The sequence below is a fragment of the Bombina bombina genome, chromosome 4 (assembly GCF_027579735.1).
Source record: "Bombina bombina isolate aBomBom1 chromosome 4, aBomBom1.pri, whole genome shotgun sequence".
In the NCBI taxonomy this organism is placed as follows: Eukaryota; Metazoa; Chordata; class Amphibia; order Anura; family Bombinatoridae; genus Bombina; species Bombina bombina.
This window is the reverse complement of record NC_069502.1, coordinates 637,656,920-637,677,238: the sequence shown is the minus strand read 5'-3', so window position 1 is coordinate 637,677,238 and position 20,319 is coordinate 637,656,920. Positions and strand designations below refer to the sequence as shown.

General features: G+C 40.2%; 1 protein-coding gene across 2 annotated transcripts in view; it reads right to left on the bottom strand.

Annotated features, from left to right (window-relative positions):
• Nucleotides 1–20,319, bottom strand: part of STX7 (syntaxin 7) — a 98,711-nt gene that overhangs the window by 36,351 nt on the left and 42,041 nt on the right. For both annotated transcript variants that reach the window (XM_053710673.1, XM_053710672.1), the window contains exon 7: nucleotides 4,689–4,785. In XM_053710673.1, the coding sequence (XP_053566648.1) occupies nucleotides 4,689–4,785 (97 nt within the window). The remainder of the gene's footprint in view (nucleotides 1–4,688; nucleotides 4,786–20,319) is intronic.

Here is a 20,319-nt window from a genome sequence, read left to right as displayed (position 1 = left end):
GACGGGACGCCATTAGATCCATGTCTGGAATGCCCCATTATTGGGTTAACTGAGCAAAGACCTCCGGATGGAGTTCCCACTCCCCTGGATGGAAAGTCTGACGACTCAAATAGTCCGCCTCCCAGTTGTCTACTCCTGGGATGTGAATAGCAGATAGATGGCAGGAGTGATTCTCTGCCCATTGGATTATCTTGGTTACTTCCTTCATCGCTAGGGAACTCTTTGTTCCCCCCTGATGATTGATGTACGCAACAGTCGTTATGTTGTCCGACTGAAATCTTATGAACCTGGCTTCCGCTAGCTGAGGCCAAGCCAGGAGCGCATTGAATATAGCTCTTAGTTCCAAAATGTTTATCGGGAGAAGCGACTCTTCCCGCGACCATAGGCCCTGAGCTTTCAGAGAGTCCCAGACCGCGCCCCACCCCAAGAGGCTGGCGTCGGTTGTGACGATGACCCACTCCGGTCTGCGGAAACTCATTCCCTGAGACAGGTGATCCTGGGTCAACCACCAGAGAAGTGAGTCCCTGGTTATCTGGTCTACTTGAATTTGGGGAGACAAGTCTGTATAGTCCCCATTCCACTGATTGAGCATGCACAGCTGTAATGGTCTTAGATGAATTTGAGCAAAAGGAACCACATCCATTGCTGCGACCATTAGTCCTATTAGTTCCATGCATTGAGCTATGGAGGGTTGAGGAATAGAGTGAAGAACTCGACAAGCTTTTAGAAGCTTTGCCTTTCTGACTTCTGTGAGAAAGATCTTCATTTCCGCAGAATCTATTATTGTTCCCAGAAAAGGAACCCTTGTGGAAGGTGACAGTGAACTTTTTTCTATGTTCACCTTCCACCCGTGAGATCTGAGAAAAGCCAACACAATGTCTGTATGAGCTCTCGCTTTGGAAAGAGACGACGCTTGGATTAGGATGTCGTCTAGATAAGGTGCTACAGCGATGCCCCTCGGTCTTAGGACCGCTAGAAGGGACCCTAGCACCTTTGTGAAAATTCTGGGAGCGGTGGCTAAACCGAATGGAAGAGCCACAAACTGGTAATGTTTGTCCAGAAAGGCGAACCTCAGGAACTGATGATGAGATTTGTGGATTGGGATATGCAGATACGCATCCTTTAGATCCACGGTAGTCAAAAATTGACCCTGCTGGATTGTCGGTAAGATTGTCTGAATGGTTTCCATCTTGAAGGATGGAACTCTGAGGAACTTGTTTAATATCTTTAAATCCAGAATTGGCCTGAAAGTTCCCTCTTTTTTGGGAACCACAAACAGGTTTGAGTAAAAACCTAGACCTTGTTCCCCGGAGGGGACTGGGTTCATCACTCCCATCTTTAATAGGTCTCTTACACAATGTAAGAATGCCTGTTTCTTTATCTGGTCTGAAGATAAGCGAGACAGGTGGAACCTTCCCTTTGGAGGAAGTCCCTTGAATTCTAACAGGTATCCCTTGGAAACTATATCTAGTGCCCAGGGATCCAGAACATCTCTTGCCCAAGCCTGAGCGAAGAGAGATAGTCTGCCCCCTACCAGATCCGGTCCCGGATCGGGGGCTACCCCTTCATGCTGTCTTGGTAGCAGCAGCAGGTTTCTTGGTTTGTTTACCCTTGTTCCAGCCTTGCATGGGCTTCCAAGCGGGTTTGGGCTGGGCCGCGTTTCCTTCTTGTCTAGCGGCAGTGGAGTTATTAGCCGGTCCATTCCTGAAATTGCGAAAGGAACGAAAATTAGACTTGTTCTTAGCCTTAAAAGGCCTATCCTGTGGGAGGGCATGGCCCTTACCCCCAGTGATGTCTGAAATAATTTCCTTCAATTCCGGCCCAAAAAGGGTCTTAACCTTGAAAGGAATATTCAGTATTATAGCAAAACCTGAGTTTTTCGCCGCCAATTTCGTTATTTGAAAGGTGGCATCCAATATAAAAGAATTTGCTAACTTTAATGCGTGAATTCTGTCCATGACTTCTTCATAGGAAGTCTCTTTCTGGAGCGACCTTTCTAGTTCTTCGAACCAAAAGGACGCAGCTGAAGTGACAGTAATAACACACGTAGCTGGTTGAAGGATGAACCCTTGCTGAACAAAAATCTTTTTAAGCAATCCTTCCAATTTTTTATCCATAGGATCTTTGAAAGCGCAGCTGTCCTCTATAGGAATAGTTGTGCGCTTCGCTAGTGTTGAAACAGCTCCCTCAACCTTCGGGACCGTTTGCCATGCATCCCTTCTAGGGTCTACTATGGGAAACATTTTCTTAAATATAGGAGGTGGGGCAAAGGGTACACCTGGCTTCTCCCACTCCTTTTCCACTATGTTCGCTACCCTCTTAGGTATTGGAAAAGCGTCGTCGTGCACTGGGACCTCTAAAAATTTGTCCAATTTGCACAACTTCTCTGGTACTACCATGGAATCACAGTCATCCAGAGTAGCTAATACCTCCTTAAGCAAAGCGCGGAGATGTTCTAGCTTAAACTTAAATGCCACTATATCAGGTTCTGCCTGTTGAGAAATTTTCCCCGAGTCTGAAATTTCACCCACAGACAGCCCTTCCCTTACAGCCAATTCCGATTGATGCGAGGGTAAAATAGATAAGGCATCGTCAGCGTCTGATTGTTCATCCTTTTTATCTGTATTTAAAACTGAACAATCACGCTTTCTCTGAAAAGCTGGCAGTTTGGATAAAAGATTTGCTATAGAATTATCCACTACTGCTGATAATTGTTGCATAGAAATAAGCACTGACGCGCTAGGTGTCGCCTGCGCGGGCAAAGCTGGTGTAGACACAGAAGGAGAGGATGTAGAGCTATCCCCACTACCTTAATTAGATAAATCATCTTGGGCAACATTATGAAAAATAACAGAGCTGTCCTGATTTTGTTTGGACGCTATGGCGCAATTATCACAAACACTCGAAGGGGGAACCACATTTGTCTCTACACACACAGAACATAGGTTATCTGATGGAACAGACATGTTAAACAGATTTAGGCAGGCAAACAATGCAATAAAAACGATTTTAATCAAAACCGTTACTGTCTCTTTAAATAATAAAATGACACATTTATTCCTGAATGTTCAAAAAACTATGAAGGCAATATCCGATTTTTCTGAAATTTGGACCCCAGTGTCTTAATGCTTAGAAAGTATTGCACAGCAAATATGGAGACTCTAGCTCTTAAAACAAGCAAACCGGAGCTAAATGTTGGTTTTAACCGTTTTTATACACCACAATCCCAGCTACAGCCTTGCTGCAGCTCTTCACCTTCCTTAGGGGTCACCATTCACAGAAAAAAACCTTTTGAAGTCCCTTTCTGAGCCACAGGACCCTCTCACATGAATCTGCATGCACTGCCTTGAAATTCAACTGCGCAGCTGAAGCGCCAAAATGAGGCTTCCTCCCTCAGTACACTAGAGTGAAGGGGCCTTCCTGACTAGATTTAGGTGTCTAAAACAAGCCAGATCAATAAAAAACGTTCCCAAGTGTATGTGAGCTTATAAAATATTTCAAATGGTATAATATTGTAATAAAAACCAATCGATTTTGCCCCTAACAGTGTCTACCAGCATAAAAAACAAAAAGGGGAAGCCTGTTATCTTTTTTGCTGAGGTGAAAGAAAAATGGCTTACCGTTTCCCCTGAGGGGAAAAATGACTGTCATCTAGCATTAGCCTGTGTTGTTAGAAGGAGACTAGTCATACCTGAAGCAGATAAGTCTGCAAACTGTTACCCCCAACTGAAGTTCTCTTGTTTCAACAGTCCTGCGTGGTAACAGAAATGGATTTTAGTTACTTGTGCTAAAATCATAGCCCTCTTAAACAGAAATCTTCATCACTTTTCTGTTATAGAGTAAATAGTACAAGCCAGCACTATTTTAAAATAACAAACTCTTGATAGAAGAATAAAAAACTACAACTAACACCACAAACTCCTCGCCATCCCCGTGGTAGATGCTACTTGTTCAGAGCGGCAAGGAGAATGACTGGGGGGCGGAGCCAGAGGGGGAGCTATATGGACAGCTCTTGCTGTGTGCTCTCCTTGCCTTTCCCTGTGGGGGAGAACATTTCCACAAGTAATGGATGACGCCGTGGACCGGACACACCAATGTTGGAGAAAGTAGGTGTTGGCGATGTTGGGGGCAGCAGATTAGGGGTTCATAGGGATAATGTAGGTGGCGGCGGTGTCCGGAGCAGCAGATTAGGGGTTAATAATATTATGCAGGTGGCGACGATGTCGGGGACGGCAGATTAGGGGTTAATAAGTGTAAGATTAGGGGTGTTTAGACTCGGGGTTCATGTTAGGGTGTTAGGTGTAGACAAAACTTTTATTTCCCCATAGGAATCAATGGGGATGCGTTAGGAGCTGAACGCTGCTTTTTTGCAGGTGTTAGGGTTTTTTTCAGCCGGCTCTGCTCCATTGATTCCTATGGGGAAATCGTGCACGAGCACGTTTTACCAGCTTACCGCTACCGTAAGCAGCGCTGGTATTGAGGTGAGATGTGGAGCTAAATTCTGCTCTACGCTCACCTTTTTGCGGATAACGCCGGGTTTAAAAAAACCTGTAATACCAGCGTTACGTTAGGTGAGCGGTGAGGGAAAACTGTGCGTTAGCCATGCACACCATTACCGACAAAAACTCGTAATCTAGCCGATGGTTTGCTAAAGGTACAGGATGAAGTCAAGTTAAACATAAACTGACCTCCAGCTCCATTATAGCAGTCTCCCGTTCTTCAATCAGTCGCATGTCATCTTCAGTGATTTCTTCCTCTTGCATTGTTGCTTGTGCTTGCCCTTCACTGGCAATATAACAAAGGCATTTGCCATACAACAAATTAATGTAATGTCTCACATCGATGGAAAACCAACAAGAAGACTTCTACTTGTATACATATAACAAGGGTTTTTCCTGCAGCATCCAGTTAACCCATACATTTTCTCAATCAGTGTGTATTTCTAAGAGTTTAAAATACTATGAAAATGCTAAATAAGATTTATTAAATACAGCACAATCTGAAATTCAATTTACTTTATATGAAAGTTTGAGAAACAGTTGCAGTTTTGTACAGAATGCTGAGTAAGAGTGAACTAGTAGGACTTTTGTCAAATGCAGTGTGGTGTTTCTGTTACAAGGGACACAACTTCTTTCATTATATGCCAAACACAAAAGAACATGTTTTGCATTATTACATACATTTTCTTCTCATCTAAATCAAATAGATCAACTATGAAATCATAAATCTCATATTTTATCCTGAAGCAGTGCACATAACTTGTATTAACACAATCTCCATTGTTTGGCTTCAGCAGAAATGGTAAGATAGCAACTGCAACTTGGTAGAGGTATTTAGCAAGGTTAGACTTGCTAATGAAGAGCTCAGTGACTTTGTGAAAGTGGCAGTGTCATTGGGTGCCACCTTTGCCAGTCAGTTAATGAAACTTTAACCCTACTAGATCTGCCTCTGTCAACTGTAAGTGCTATTATTGTGAAATTGAAGTGTCTAGGAGCAACAGCTGCCCAGTCACAAATTGGTAAACCATTCAAATGAACAGAATGGGGCTGCCGAGTGCTCAAGTGCACCGTACTTAAAAATTACACATAATCTATTGCATCGCTCACTACAGAGTTTCAAACTGCCTCTGGAAGCAACATCAGCACAAGAACTGTGCATCAGGAGCTTCATAAAAAATGGGTTTTCATGAATGAGCAGCTGTACACAAGTCTAACGTCTACACAATGCGCAATGCCAACCATAGCTCGAGTGGTGTAAAGCACAATTCCCCCTTTGGACTCTGGAACTGTTCACTGAAGTGATGAATCCTGCTTCACTTTCTTGCAGTCTAATGGAAGAATCTGAAAGAGGAAGATGCCAAGAGAACATTTTCTACCAGAATGCATAGTGTCTACTGTAAAGTTTGCTGGAGGGGGATAATAGTCTGGGTTGTTTTTTAGGGTTTGGATTAAGCCCATTAGTTCCAGTGATGGGTCATCTTAATGTGGCAGAATACAGACAATTTAGAGAAATTTGTGGTAGCAGCAAGGGGAAGCCACTTTCTTGTTCCAGCATAAGTGTGCCCCTGTACACAAAGCGAGGTCTATGAAAACATGGTTTGATAAGTTTGGTATAGAAGAACTTGAGTGGCCTGCACAAAGCCTTGACCTCAACCTGATTGAACACCTTTTAGAATGAACTTGAATGCTGAAATAGACCTCCTCACCCAACATCAGTGACCTTTTGTTTGAATGGGCACAAATTCTACCAGACTCCAAAATCTTGTGGAAGGTTTTTTAGAAGATTGATGACTGGTGTATTAGTAGCAAAGTGAGGGAGGGACAACTTCATATTAATGCCAATGATTTTGGAATGGGATGTTCAACAAGCTCACATAGGTGTGGTTGTCTGATTGCCAGGTGTCCACATCTTTTTCTAGATGGCTTTAACTGATAACAGCTGCAAGACAATGCATTTTATACTAAAATTATAATCACGTTTAGCCTTTTTGTCTGTAGACTAAAGCCCAGATTGGCTACTCCAAATAAGGCAAATGGTGGGTAAAGTTTGGCTTTAATTGCAATAAAAAACAAAATTTAAATTACCCATCAATTCCTTTCTTCCGGAATGAGTCCATGGGTGTCAATAACATGTGTGATATAATTCCTGCCAGAAGGTGTATGTCAAGAACCCTCACAAGAGCTTTCATTCCCTCCCAACTCTACTCCTCTCCAGTTAACGTATAGTTGAGCAGATGGGAGAGGTAGAAAAATTGAAGGAAAGCCCGAAAGCAGGGTAAAGAAGTGCAAATAAGAACAGTTGCCCTTAGATTCTAGAAAATTAGGGTGGGTCCAATGAACTCTTCTCATTCTGAAAAAACATAATTTATGTAAGAACTTACCTGATAAATTCATTTCTTTCATATTAGCAAGAGTCCATGAGCTAGTGACGTATGGGATATACATTCCTACCAGGAGGGGCAAAGTTTCCCAAACCTCAAAATGCCTATAAATACACCCCTCACCACACCCACAATTCAGTTTAACGAATAGCCAAGAAGTGGGGTGATAAAAAAGTGCGAAAGCATATAAAATAAGGAATTGGAATAATTGTGCTTTATACAAAATCATAACCACCACAAAAAAAGGGCGGGCCTCATGGACTCTTGCTAATATGAAAGAAATGAATTTATCAGGTAAGTTCTTACATAAATTATGTTTTCTTTCATGTAATTAGCAAGAGTCCATGAGCTAGTGACGTATGGGATAATGACTACCCAAGAAGTGGATCTTTCCACACAAGAGTCACTAGAGAGGGAGGGATAAAATAAAGACAGCCAATTCCTGCTGAAAATAATCCACACCCAAAATAAAGTTTAACGAAAAACATAAGCAGAAGATTCAAACTGAAACCGCTGCCTGAAGTACTTTTCTACCAAAAACTGCTTCAGAAGAAGAAAATACATCAAAATGGTAGAATTTAGTAAAAGTATGCAAAGAGGACCAAGTCGCTGCTTTGCAGATCTGGTCAACCGAAGCTTCATTCCTAAACGCCCAGGAAGTAGAAACTGACCTAGTAGAATGAGCTGTAATTCTCTGAGGCGGAGTTTTACCCGACTCAACATAGGCAAGATGAATTAAAGATTTCAACCAAGATGCCAAAGAAATGGCAGAAGCTTTCTGGCCTTTTCTAGAACCGGAAAAGATAACAAATAGACTAGAAGTCTTACGAAAAGATTTCGTAGCTTCAACATAATATTTCAAAGCTCTAACAACATCCAAAGAATGCAACGATTTCTCCTTAGAATTCTTAGGATTAGGACATAATGAAGGAACCACAATTTCTCTACTAATGTTGTTGGAATTCACAACTTTAGGTAAAAATTCAAAAGAAGTTCGCAACACCGCCTTATCCTGATGAAAAATCAGAAAAGGAGACTCACAAGAAAGAGCAGATAATTCAGAAACTCTTCTGGCAGAAGAGATGGCCAAAAGGAACAAAACTTTCCAAGAAAGTAATTTAATGTCCAATGAATGCATAGGTTCAAACGGAGGAGCTTGAAGAGCTCCCAGAACCAAATTCAAACTCCAAGGAGGAGAAATTGACTTAATGACAGGTTTTATACGAACCAAAGCTTGTACAAAACAATGAATATCAGGAAGAATAGCAATCTTTCTGTGAAAAAGAACAGAAAGAGCAGAGATTTGTCCTTTCAAAGAACTTGCGGACAAACCTTTATCTAAACCATCCTGAAGGAACTGTAAAATTCTCGGTATTCTAAAAGAATGCCAGGAAAAATGATGAGAAAGACACCAAGAAATATAAGTCTTCCAGACTCTATAATATATCTCTCGAGATACAGATTTACGAGCCTGTAACATAGTATTAATCACAGAGTCAGAGAAACCTCTTTGACCAAGAATCAAGCGTTCAATCTCCATACCTTTAAATTTAAGGATTTCAGATCCCGATGGAAAAAAGGACCTTGTGACAGAAGGTCTGGTCTTAACGGAAGAGTCCACGGTTGGCAAGAGGCCATCCGGACAAGATCCGCATACCAAAACCTGTGAGGCCATGCCGGAGCTACCAGCAGAACAAACGAGCATTCCTTCAGAATCTTGGAGATTACTCTTGGAAGAAGAACTAGAGGCGGAAAGATATAGGCAGGATGATACTTCCAAGGAAGTGATAATGCATCCACTGCCTCCGCCTGAGGATCCCGGGATCTGGACAGATACCTGGGAAGTTTCTTGTTTAGATGGGACGCCATCAGATCTATTTCTGGAAGTTCCCACATTTGAACAATCTGAAGAAATACCTCTGGGTGAAGAGACCATTCGCCCGGATGCAACGTTTGGCGACTGAGATAATCCGCTTCCCAATTGTCTACACCTGGGATATGAACCGCAGAGATTAGACAGGAGCTGGATTCCGCCCAAACCAGAATTCGAGATACTTCTTTCATAGCCAGAGGACTGTGAGTCCCTCCTTGATGATTGATGTATGCCACAGTTGTGACATTGTTTGTCTGAAAACAAATGAACGATTCTCTCTTCAGAAGAGGCCAAAACTGAAGAGCTCTGAAAATTGCACGGAGTTCCAAAATATTGATCGGTAATCTCACCTCCTGAGATTCCCAAACTCCTTGTGCCGTCAGAGATCCCCACACAGCTCCCCAACCTGTGAGACTTGCATCTGTTGAAATTAAAGTCCAGGTCGGAAGCACAAAAGAAGCCCCCTGAATTAAACTATGGTGATCTGTCCACCATGTTAGAGAGTGTCGAACAATCGGTTTTAAAGATATTAATTGAGATATCTTCGTGTAATCCTTGCACCATTGCTTCAGTATACAGAGCTGAAGAGGTCGCATGTGAAAACGAGCAAAGGGGATCGCGTCCGATGCAGCAGTCATAAGACCTAGAATTTCCATGCATAAGGCTACCGAAGGGAATGATTGTGACTGAAGGTTTCGACAAGCTGAAATCAACTTTAGACGTCTCTTGTCTGTTAAAGACAGAGTCATGGACACTGAATCCATCTGGAAACCCAGAAAGGTTACCCTTGTCTGAGGAATCAAAGAACTTTTTGGTAAATTAATCCTCCAACCATGATCTTGAAGAAACAACACAAGTCGATTCGTATGAGATTCTGCTAAATGTAAAGACTGAGCAAGTACCAAGATATCGTCCAAATAAGGAAATACCACAATACCCTGTTCTCTGATTACAGACAGCAGGGCACCGAGAACCTTTGTAAAAATTCTTGGAGCTGTAGCTAGGCCAAACGGCAGAGCCACAAACTGGTAATGCTTGTCCAGAAACGAGAATCTCAGGAACTGATAATGATCTGGATGAATCGGAATATGCAGATATGCATCCTGTAAATCTATTGTGGACATATAATTCCCTTGCTGAACAAAAGGTAAGATAGTCCTTACAGTTACCATCTTGAACGTTGGTATCCTTACATAACGATTCAATATTTTTAGATCCAGAACTGGTCTGAAAGAATTCTCCTTCTTTGGTACAATGAAGAGATTTGAATAAAACCCCATCCCCTGTTCCGGAACTGGAACTGGCATAATTACTCCAGTCAACTCTAGATCTGAAACACATTTCAGAAATGCTTGAGCTTTTACTGGATTTACTGGGACACGGGAAAGAAAAAATCTCTTTGCAGGAGGTCTCAACTTGAAACCAATTCTGTACCCTTCTGAAACAATGCTCTGAATCCAAAGATTGTGAACAGAATTGATCCAAATTTCCTTGAAAAAACGTAACCTGCCCCCTACCAGCTGAGCTGGAATGAGGGCCGCACCTTCATGTGGACTTAGAAGCAGGCTTTGCCTTTCTAGCTGGCTTGGATTTATTCCAAACTGGAGATGGTCTCCAAACTGAAACTGCTCCTGAGGATGAAGGATCAGGCTTTTGTTCTTTGTTGAAACGAAAGGAACGAAAACGATTATTAGCCCTGTTTTTACCTTTAGATTTTTTATCCTGTGGTAAAAAAGTTCCTTTCCCACCAGTAACAGTTGAAATAATGGAATCCAACTGAGAACCAAATAATTTGTTACCCTGGAAAGAAATGGAAAGTAAAGTTGATTTAGAAGCCATATCAGCATTCCAAGTTTTAAGCCATAAAGCTCTTCTAGCTAAAATAGCTAGAGACATAAACCTGACATCAACTCTGATAATATCAAAAATGGCATCACAGATAAAATTATTAGCATGTTGAAGAAGAATAATAATATCATGAGAATCACGATGTGTTACTTGTTGCTCTAAAGTTTCCAACCAAAAAGTTGAAGCTGCAGCAACATCAGCCAAAGATATAGCAGGTCTAAGAAGATTACCTGAACACAGATAAGCTTTTCTTAGAAAGGACTCAATTTTCCTATCTAGAGGATCCTTAAACGAAGTACCATCTGACGTAGGAATAGTAGTACGTTTAGCAAGGGTAGAAATAGCCCCATCAACTTTAGGGATCTTGTCCCAAAATTCTAATCTGTCAGACGGCACAGGATATAATTGCTTAAAACGTTTAGAAGGAGTAAATGAATTACCCAAATTATCCCATTCTTTGGAAATTACTGCAGAAATAGCATCAGGGACAGGAAAAACTTCTGGAATAACTACAGGAGATTTAAAAACCTTATTTAAACGTTTAGATTTAGTATCAAGAGGACCAGAATCCTCTATTTCTAAAGCAATTAGGACTTCTTTAAGTAAAGAACGAATAAATTCCATTTTAAATAAATATGAAGATTTATCAGCATCAACCTCTGAGACAGAATCCTCTGAACCAGAGGAATCATCAGAATCAGAATGATGATGTTCAGCTAAAAATTCATCTGTAGGGAGAGAAGTTTTAAAAGATTTTTTACGTTTACTAGAAGGAGAAATAACAGACATAGCCTTCTTTATGGATTCAGAAACAAAATCTCTTATATTATCAGGAACATTCTGCACCTTAGATGTTGAAGGAACTGCAACAGGCAATGGTACTTTACTAAAGGAAATATTATCTGCTTTAACAAGTTTGTCATGACAATCAATACAAACAACAGCTGGAGAAATAGCTACCAAAAGTTTACAGCAGATACACTTAGCTTTGGTAGATTCAGCACTTGACAGCGATTTTCCTGTAGTATCTTCTGACTCAGATGCAACGTGAGACATCTTGCAATATGTAAGAGAAAAAACAACATATATATAAAGCAAAATTGATCAAATTCCTTAAATGACAGTTTCAGGAATGGGAAAAAATGCCAAAGAACAAGCTTCTAGCAACCAGAAGCAATAAAAAATGAGACTTAAATAATGTGGAGACAAAAGTGACGCCCATATTTTTTCGCGCCAAATAAGACGCCCACATTATTTGGCGCCTAAATGCTTTTTGGCGCCAAAAATGACGCCACATCCGGAACGCCGACATTTTTGGCACAAAATAACGTCAAAAAATGATGCAACTTCCGGTGACACGTATGACGCCGGAAACGGAAATAGAATTTTTGCGCCAAAAAAGTCCGCGCCAAGAATGACGCAATAAAATGAAGCATTTTCAGCCCCCGCGAGCCTAACAGCCCACAGGGAAAAAGTCAAATTTTAAGGTAAGAAAAATGTTAAAATGCATTATCCCAAATATGAAACTGACTGTCTGAAAATAAGGAAAGTTGAACATTCTGAGTCAAGGCAAATAAATGTTTGAATACATATATTTAGAACTTTATAAACAAAGTGCCCAACCATAGCTAGGAGTGTCACAGAAAATAAGACTTACTTACCCCAGGACACTCATCTACATATAGTAGATAGCCAAACCAGTACTGAAACGAGAATCAGCAGAGGTAATGGTATATATAAGAGTATATCGTCGATCTGAAAAGGGAGGTAAGAGATGAATCTCTACGCCTGATAACAGAGAACCTATGAAATAGACCCCTTAGAAGGAGATCACTGCATTCAAATAGGCAATACTCCTCACATCCCTCTGACATTCACTGCACGCTGAGAGGAAAACCGGGCTCCAACTTGCTGCGGAGCGCATATCAACGTAGAATCTAGCACAAACTTACTTCACCACCTCCATCGGAGGCAAAGTTTGTAAAACTGAATTGTGGGTGTGGTGAGGGGTGTATTTATAGGCATTTTGAGGTTTGGGAAACTTTGCCCCTCCTGGTAGGAATGTATATCCCATACGTCACTAGCTCATGGACTCTTGCTAATTACATGAAAGAAAAAAGAAATTTATCGGCAAGTATAAATGTTGTTTTCTTTTGTAAAATGAGTAGAGTCCATGGGTGTCCATAACATGTTGGATAAAATACCAAAGCTGAGAGTCCATGTTAAGGACGGGTAGGACAAATTTTTTGAACACATGAAGAGACATTTGTATATAGATAATGTTGAATAATCCAAAAACCTAAGAGCCGTAGTGAGATTTTAGGAGATGTTACTCCCTGGCTCACAGGATGTGTAAGGCTCTGTAATGTAAACATCTGATATCATGATTTGGATAAGGTTTTTGTCTGCACTCACTCTACAGTAAAAAAACAATGATAATGTGATTTAAAGTAAAATTATGGTCACAAGGCGTCTGAGTGCCATTTTCTTTTACCATTAACATGTATACCAAATAAATGTGAAGCAGGTAACACTGGCAGAGGAAGCAGGAGGCATGAAGGCACAGTAACATTAAATGCAAAACAGGTCACCTTGCACTTAGGATGAAACTGGTAAGGTTGAATCTGCAGCAAATACATTATCTTGCACAAGTCAGCATTCTACAGAAAAGCTAGCCTGTTGACCATAAATTGATAGAGTTACAGACACCAACATAGATAAACAGACTGCATATACTAATAATGTATATAAATAAAGTAATTGGGCTTATCCAACTTCAAGATGTTTCAAAAACAACTTTAATTGAAAGGACTATTTCTTGTGTGTACACTTTTATTTCACTTGCATACCTCATCCCAGCTATCTCTGGAAGAACTAAAAGGAATTCCAATCAGAGAGAAAACAGGAAGCTGGAAAGACATGAATCTTCCCTACTTGATGAGCACGTTTTTTAAACACTGAACTTTTTTTAAAACAACTTTAAAATAACTAATAAACTAGATACACGAATGCCTGTTTAATGTCAAGATCCAGGGTCTTCATATTTTGTTTTTAACTCACATGGTGCATAGCCAGTTTAGATTTAGTTCCTCACACCCTCCTCCTTCCTCCCCTTCCTTTCCAGGGCGGGTTGAGACCCCTGACAGAAACTCCAGACTCCGCCTCTGTGACAAAGTCTTACCCACTTAAGGTGCAATAGTCCTATTTCTGCTGAGGACAGCTAAATAACCCCAGAGCAAGCCAAACAGAAATGTAAGCACCAATTGTTCCACACAGTGTGAGGTTATCACTCAGCAGAACCGCTGACAGGCTTGCATTTAGTGTATTGTAGGAAGTGTTACTGCCCATTACTAGAGGATCTCACTATCCCTCTAACCAGAATGTGCACAGCTCCTCCCACCAGCAGCAGCAGTGTTTATTGAAGCGTTTATGTTCTCTGTCAAGGAGGAACTTAATTCCGCCTGCAAAAATAGTGCAGGAACTCCGTGCCCATGCGTTCCTGCTCAACTTGATCCCTGAGAGTTCAGAAACATGTCTGGCTGAAGAGATGGCTAGAAGAAAGAACTTTCCAAGACCACAATTCTAGGTCCAAATTTTGCATAGGTTCAAAGGGAGGACCTGGCAAAACAGATAAAACCAGATTAAGATTCCAAGGAGGAGACATAGGCCTAATAAAAGGGTGAATTATTACCATGGCCTGAACAAAAGTTTGATCATCAGGCAACTTAGCCAACTTTTTATGAAACAAAAACGGACAAGGCAGAAATTTTACCCTTTAAATACCTAGCTGGAGAAACTGAATATTTTTTGGAATTCTAAATTATTTCCAAGAGTAACCAGTTTCCTGGCTTGAAGAAGAGTAGAGATTACAGAATCTGAGAAGCCTCTACTCTTGAGGACTAGGCGTTTAAACTCCACACCATCAAATTCAGAGATTGGAGGTCCTGATGATAAAAAGCCCAAGGAGGGGAGGATGATATCTTCATACCAAGCTCTGCGTGGCCATGCCGGCAGCTATGAGGGTTACTGATGCTAGTTTCTGTTTGATTCTTGCAGAGATTCTCAGATGAAGAACAAATAATTGAAATAGATCGACGCTTTTTTGGAACAATAAAGAAGTAGGAATAAAAATATCTTCCCTGTTGAGAGACTGGAACTGATTATATTACTCCAAAATTCTCTAAATCCTGAACACATTGAAAAACTGCAAAATCCTATGTCGTAACCCTGGAAAATATGTTGAGAACCCAGGGATCCAGAACTGATCTACACCAGGCTTCCTGAAATTGAATCAATCTGCCCCCTACCTGAGAATTAGCTGGAAAGGGGGCCGTCCCTTCATGCTGACTTTGGGTTTTTTGGACTGGATCCTGGTTTCCAGGAAGTTTTGGAAGAGTCAGACTTTAGTTTAGAAGAGGACTTCTGATCTCTGGCAGAGCGAAAGGTATGAAAACGATTAGTTTGTTTAAATCTTCCCTTAGACTTCTTGTCCTGAGAAAAGAAAAACTAATTTACCTCCAGTAACAGTCTTAATGATATAGTCTAACTCTAATCCAAAAAGCAATTTACCCTGAAAGGGAATTAACAAAAGTCTATTCTTAGAGACCATATCAGCAGACCAGGATTTAAGCCATAAAACTCTCCTTAACAGGACAACAATGGACATATTTTTTACATCAATTTTAATAAATGTTAAAAACTGCATCACAAATAAAATCATTAGACATCTTAAGTACTTAAATGCAGTTAAAGACATCTTCAGATCACTGTTGAGGAAGCATCTGAGGCAGAGAATCACACCAAATGGAAGCTGCAGTGGCCACACAAGTGACTGCAATTGATGGTCTAAGTTGCAGAGCTGATTGAGAAAATAATTTTCTTACTAAAGACTCCATGGGAATAGTTATACATTTTGCTAGAGTTGAAATAGCTCTGTCTACTTCAGGAACCACCTCCCAGACAGATAGATTATTTTCTGCAAGAGGGGGCAGGGCTAACTGCCATAATGATGTGCAAGCAACAGCCAGAAGAAAAAATAAAAATGGCAGATTTTTAAAATTAAAACACTAAAAAAACATTATCCAGATGATCCCTAACTGCTCCCCAACCTAACCATTATGAAAAAGAAGAGAAGCGACTGCATAGCACAAATAACACTTCTCTTAAAAAGAGACCATGTGACGCCAATGGGCAGTTATGGCTGAGAGATATACCCGTGAGGGTACTGCCAATGCCATGAGAGGTAATCCTCAATTTGTTTCAGTATCCATTTCCAATCTTCTTAGAGAAACTGAAAGAGGGGGATAGGGTCTCAAGTCAGGTCTGAGCTAAATTAGAAAATAATAAAATCTTGATTGCAGAACACTTTACTCAACCTCTCCACTCGGAGGCAAAGAACTAACTGGAGAGGAATAGATATGGGAGAAATTGAAAACTCCTGTGAGGAAGCTATTTTTTTGTGCAATTACAAGATTTTTACTGTCCCTTTAATTTCTAAGAAACAATGTCAAAATGAATAAAGAAAGTATATTGCAAATTTGTTTTACTATGCATAATTAAACATTTTACATTACAATTTCAAAGTGTTAGCTGTCCCTTTAAGTGTGAAATCTACACTGATTCCATCATCAGACACAAATAAGCAGCAGCATTAAAAACTGCCTATCAAGTCTTTGAAAGTAAGCACCATTATTAAATTACTGTAATGTTTTTAATACATTCCAATAATTTTTAAGTTTTTTTGTCCCTTTATAGAGAAATGAAAGATAATGCTCTTTTTAAAAGGTAAGGGTTTTATTTATTTTTTTTATTTTTTTTGGGGGGGGGGTTTCAGGCAAGTTTTTTTATTTTTCTTAAAAGGTATGTTTTTTTTTTAGCAAAGGTAGGGTTAGTCTAGGTTTGTGTTCATTTAGGGTGTATTAGGGGTTTAGTTTACGTGGCGGAGGACTGGCAGTTTAGGGGTTAATAGTGTAGATTACTTTGCGATGTGGGGGGCTGGTGGTTTATAGGTTAATAATGTAGAGAGGTAGTGGTTTAGGGGTTAATAGTGTAGTTTAGTGCAACTGTTTCCTCTAGACAAACTCAAAAAGTTTGAGTGGTAAATGCAATTGCGTTCACGCATTGCACTTACGTTCAACTTGTAATACGAGCACACATTACCGATCAACGCTACCCATTTTGCTAGAGCTGAAATAGCTCTGTCTACTTTAGGAACCACCTCCCAGACAGATTAGATTATTATCTGCAAGAGAATACATCTATTTGAATCTGTTAGAAGGAGTAAAAGAAATGTCATTTTTTTCCATTCCTTAGCAATATAATCGATCACCAAGTCTGAAGCTTCAAAAGCCTAGGGAGCCTTTAGTGGCACTTTGAAAACCTGGTTTTAACCTATTTAAAGGTTTTGAAGTTTCCTGATTCTGTTCTGACATTTCTAGGGTGTTCAGAACGGTTTCAGCTAGCAGTTCAGGGTCATCTGAGGAAATTTCACCCTCAGAGGACTCAGAAAAAGACTCTTCAGAGTAAGAGGACTGTAAAGAAGGTGGTAACAGAGTTAAATGCTCAGTTCCCTGAGAGTGACAGGGAGTATGAGACAAAATCTCCTGATTTACTTTGCACTTCCTTGGTCTGGGAATTGCCACTAACAGCTCTGCATAGTCTTTTGTAAATTATTTTTAAACTCAGGTGAAAAATCACTTGAGTCATATAGACAGGCATGGGCGCTAGAAGCCTGCCAGGCAAACTGACAGAATTATAGCTTGGAAACTGGAAACGTGAGACACAGTTAACACATAGCTAATTAATCTGGTCCACTGGAACAGTTTTGCAAAACAAACAGGGAAAATTAACAGCATTTGTTTCCTAAGGTGCATTAAAATCCCTGGAGGTTTCATCTAATGGGTCAGACATATTTAATGGGGATATATATAAGCAAACTGTGACATACTGAAGTACAGATTAAATATAGATAACAGAAAAAACAATTGTATTAAACAACAATAATACAGGAACAGCCCTAAAATACACCTGTGAACCCTCAATAAGATAGGAATGTAGAAAAGTAGACAACAAAAAGTTTTTTTAAACATAAAAAAGTTTATATGAATGTTTCCCACCCACTTAGCAGCTCTTATGAGTTATTCACTTCCTTTTGGACAAGGAAGGGCTAAAATCCAGGCTTTTAGATGAGAAAAAGCCTAAAGGGTGCATCAGAGCGGTGGAGATGAGGAGAAAAGGCGTCAAGAAAAAGGTGGCGGGGATAACTGCTGTAATGATGTTCAGGCCATAGCCTGAAGATTTTGAAAATTAAACACTAAAAAAACTTTATGCAGATGATCTCTAACTGCTCCCCAACCTAACCACTTTGAAAATGAAGAGAACCGCTAACTGCATAGCGCAATTAACAGTTCTCTTAAAGAGACCCTGTGACGCCAAAGAGCAGTCATGGCTGAGAGATTTACCCGTGAGGGTACTGCTAATGCCATGAGAGAGTCTCAAGTCAGATCTGAGCTCCCAGATAAATTAGAAAATAATAAAATCTTGATTGCAGAACACTTCACTCAACCTCTCAACTCGGAGGCCAAGAACTAGCTGGAGAGGAGTAGATTTGGGAAGAATTGAAAGCTCGTGTGAGGGTTCTTGACCTCCACCTGCTGGCAGGAAGTATATCCAACATGTTATGAACACCCAAGGACTCTCCTGGTTTTACGAAAGAAAGGAAGATATTTTTTTCTAATTACAAGGTGTTTATTGTCCGTTTAATTTCTAAGAAACAATGTCAAAATAAATAAAGTATATTGCAAATTTGTTTTACCATGCATAATTAAAGGGCCATAATACCCAAATGTTTAAACACTTGAAAGTGATGCAGTATAGCTGTAAAAAGCGGACTAGAAAATATCACTGAAACATCTCTATGTAAAAAAGAAAGATATTTTACCTCAAAAGTTTCTCAGTAGCCACATCCCATTGTAAAGGACTTCTAAGCACCATATCAGTATGTCTGTCCCGGAACAGCCGAAGGGATGAGCCTTGTGCACTCTCATGTTATTTCCCTTTTCAGTGTATGGAAGTTTACAATGAAATCTCATGAGAGTTAAGTAAAATCTCATGAGATCACAGTAAAAGAGTTCATGACCTCAGCACTTCTGATGCTGATTGGCTGCAGTTCATTTCTTCATTTTTTGTTTTTACCTGCAGCTGGGAGCAGCTGAGTATAACTAGTATAACACAGAACTTACTCTACTGAGCTGAGGAAATTGTGAGGTAAAATATCTTCCTTTTTTACATAGAGATGCTCAGGTGATATTTTCCTGTCAGCTTTTTACAGTTATACTGCATCAGTTTCAAGTGATTTAGCATATGAGTAGTATGTCCCTTTAAACATTTTATATTACAATTTCAAAGTGCTAACTGTCCCTTTAAGTGTGAAATCTACACCAATTCCCTCATCAGACACAAATAAGCAGTAGCATTAAAAACTGCCTATCAAGTCTTTGAAAGTAAGCACCATTATGAAATTACTGCAATGCTTTTAATACATTAGAATATTTATTTATGTTTTCTGTCCCTTTATAAAGAAATGAAAGATAATGAACTTTTTAATCCCTTAACGACCAGCGCCGAACCTTGTACAGCGCTGGTCGTTATGCCCTTAAGGACCAGTGACATACCCTGTTCGTCACTGCAGTCCTGGGCTTCTCTCTGCTGAAATCTCGCTCAAAATAGCGAGATTGCGCTCTCTCTACATGCCCCACAAGTGGGGCACTGCAGAAATAGATTTGCAGAGATACCAATGCAGAGAGGGCCACTCTGTGGCCCTCTCTGCATTGGACAGCGGTGGTGCCGTTCATTGGTGGGTGGACGGCCCATACCTGTAGGGAGCAGGAGGAGGGGGGCAGCTACACTACAGAAAAAAATGTGTACTTAATTTTTTTAAAAAATTTTTTTGCCTTATTTGCAGCAAACTGGGTAGTGACAGCTGCCAGAACCTAAGATGGCGGCAAATAGGTAGAGGGGGGGTTAGAGAGCTGTTGGGGGGGGGAGATCAGGGAGGTTGGGAGGTAAGGGGCGATACTACCCTGCAGAAAATATATAATTTAAAAAAAAAAAATTATACTGGCAGACTTTCTGCCATTACTTACAGGGAACCCAAATTTTTTCTTTCGTGATTCAGATAGAGCAACTTTCTAATTTACTCCTATTATCAAATTGTCTTTATTCCATTTGTATCTTTACTTGAAAAGCAAAAATGTAAGTTTAGATGCCGGCCCATTTTTGGTGAACAACCTGGATTGTTCTTGCTGATTGGTGGATAAATTCACCCATCAATAAACAAGTGTTGTCCAGTGTCTGAACCAAAAATTGGTTGGCTCCTTAGAGATAGATGCCTTCTTTTTCAAATAAAGATAACAAGAGAACAAATAAAAATTGATAATAGCATGCTCTATCTGAATCACGAAAGAAAAAAGTAAATTTATGCTTACCTGATAAATTGATTTCTTCTACGATACGACGAGTCCACGGATTCATCCTTACTTGTGGGATATTATCCTCCTGCTAACAGGAAGTGGCAAAGAGCACCACAGCAGAGCTGTATATATAGCTCCTCCCTTCTCTCCACCCCCAGTCATTCCACCGAAGGTATAGGGAGAGAAAGGAAAAGCTAAAAGGTGCAGAGGTGACTGAAGTTTTGAAAAACAAAATAAATTCTGTCCTA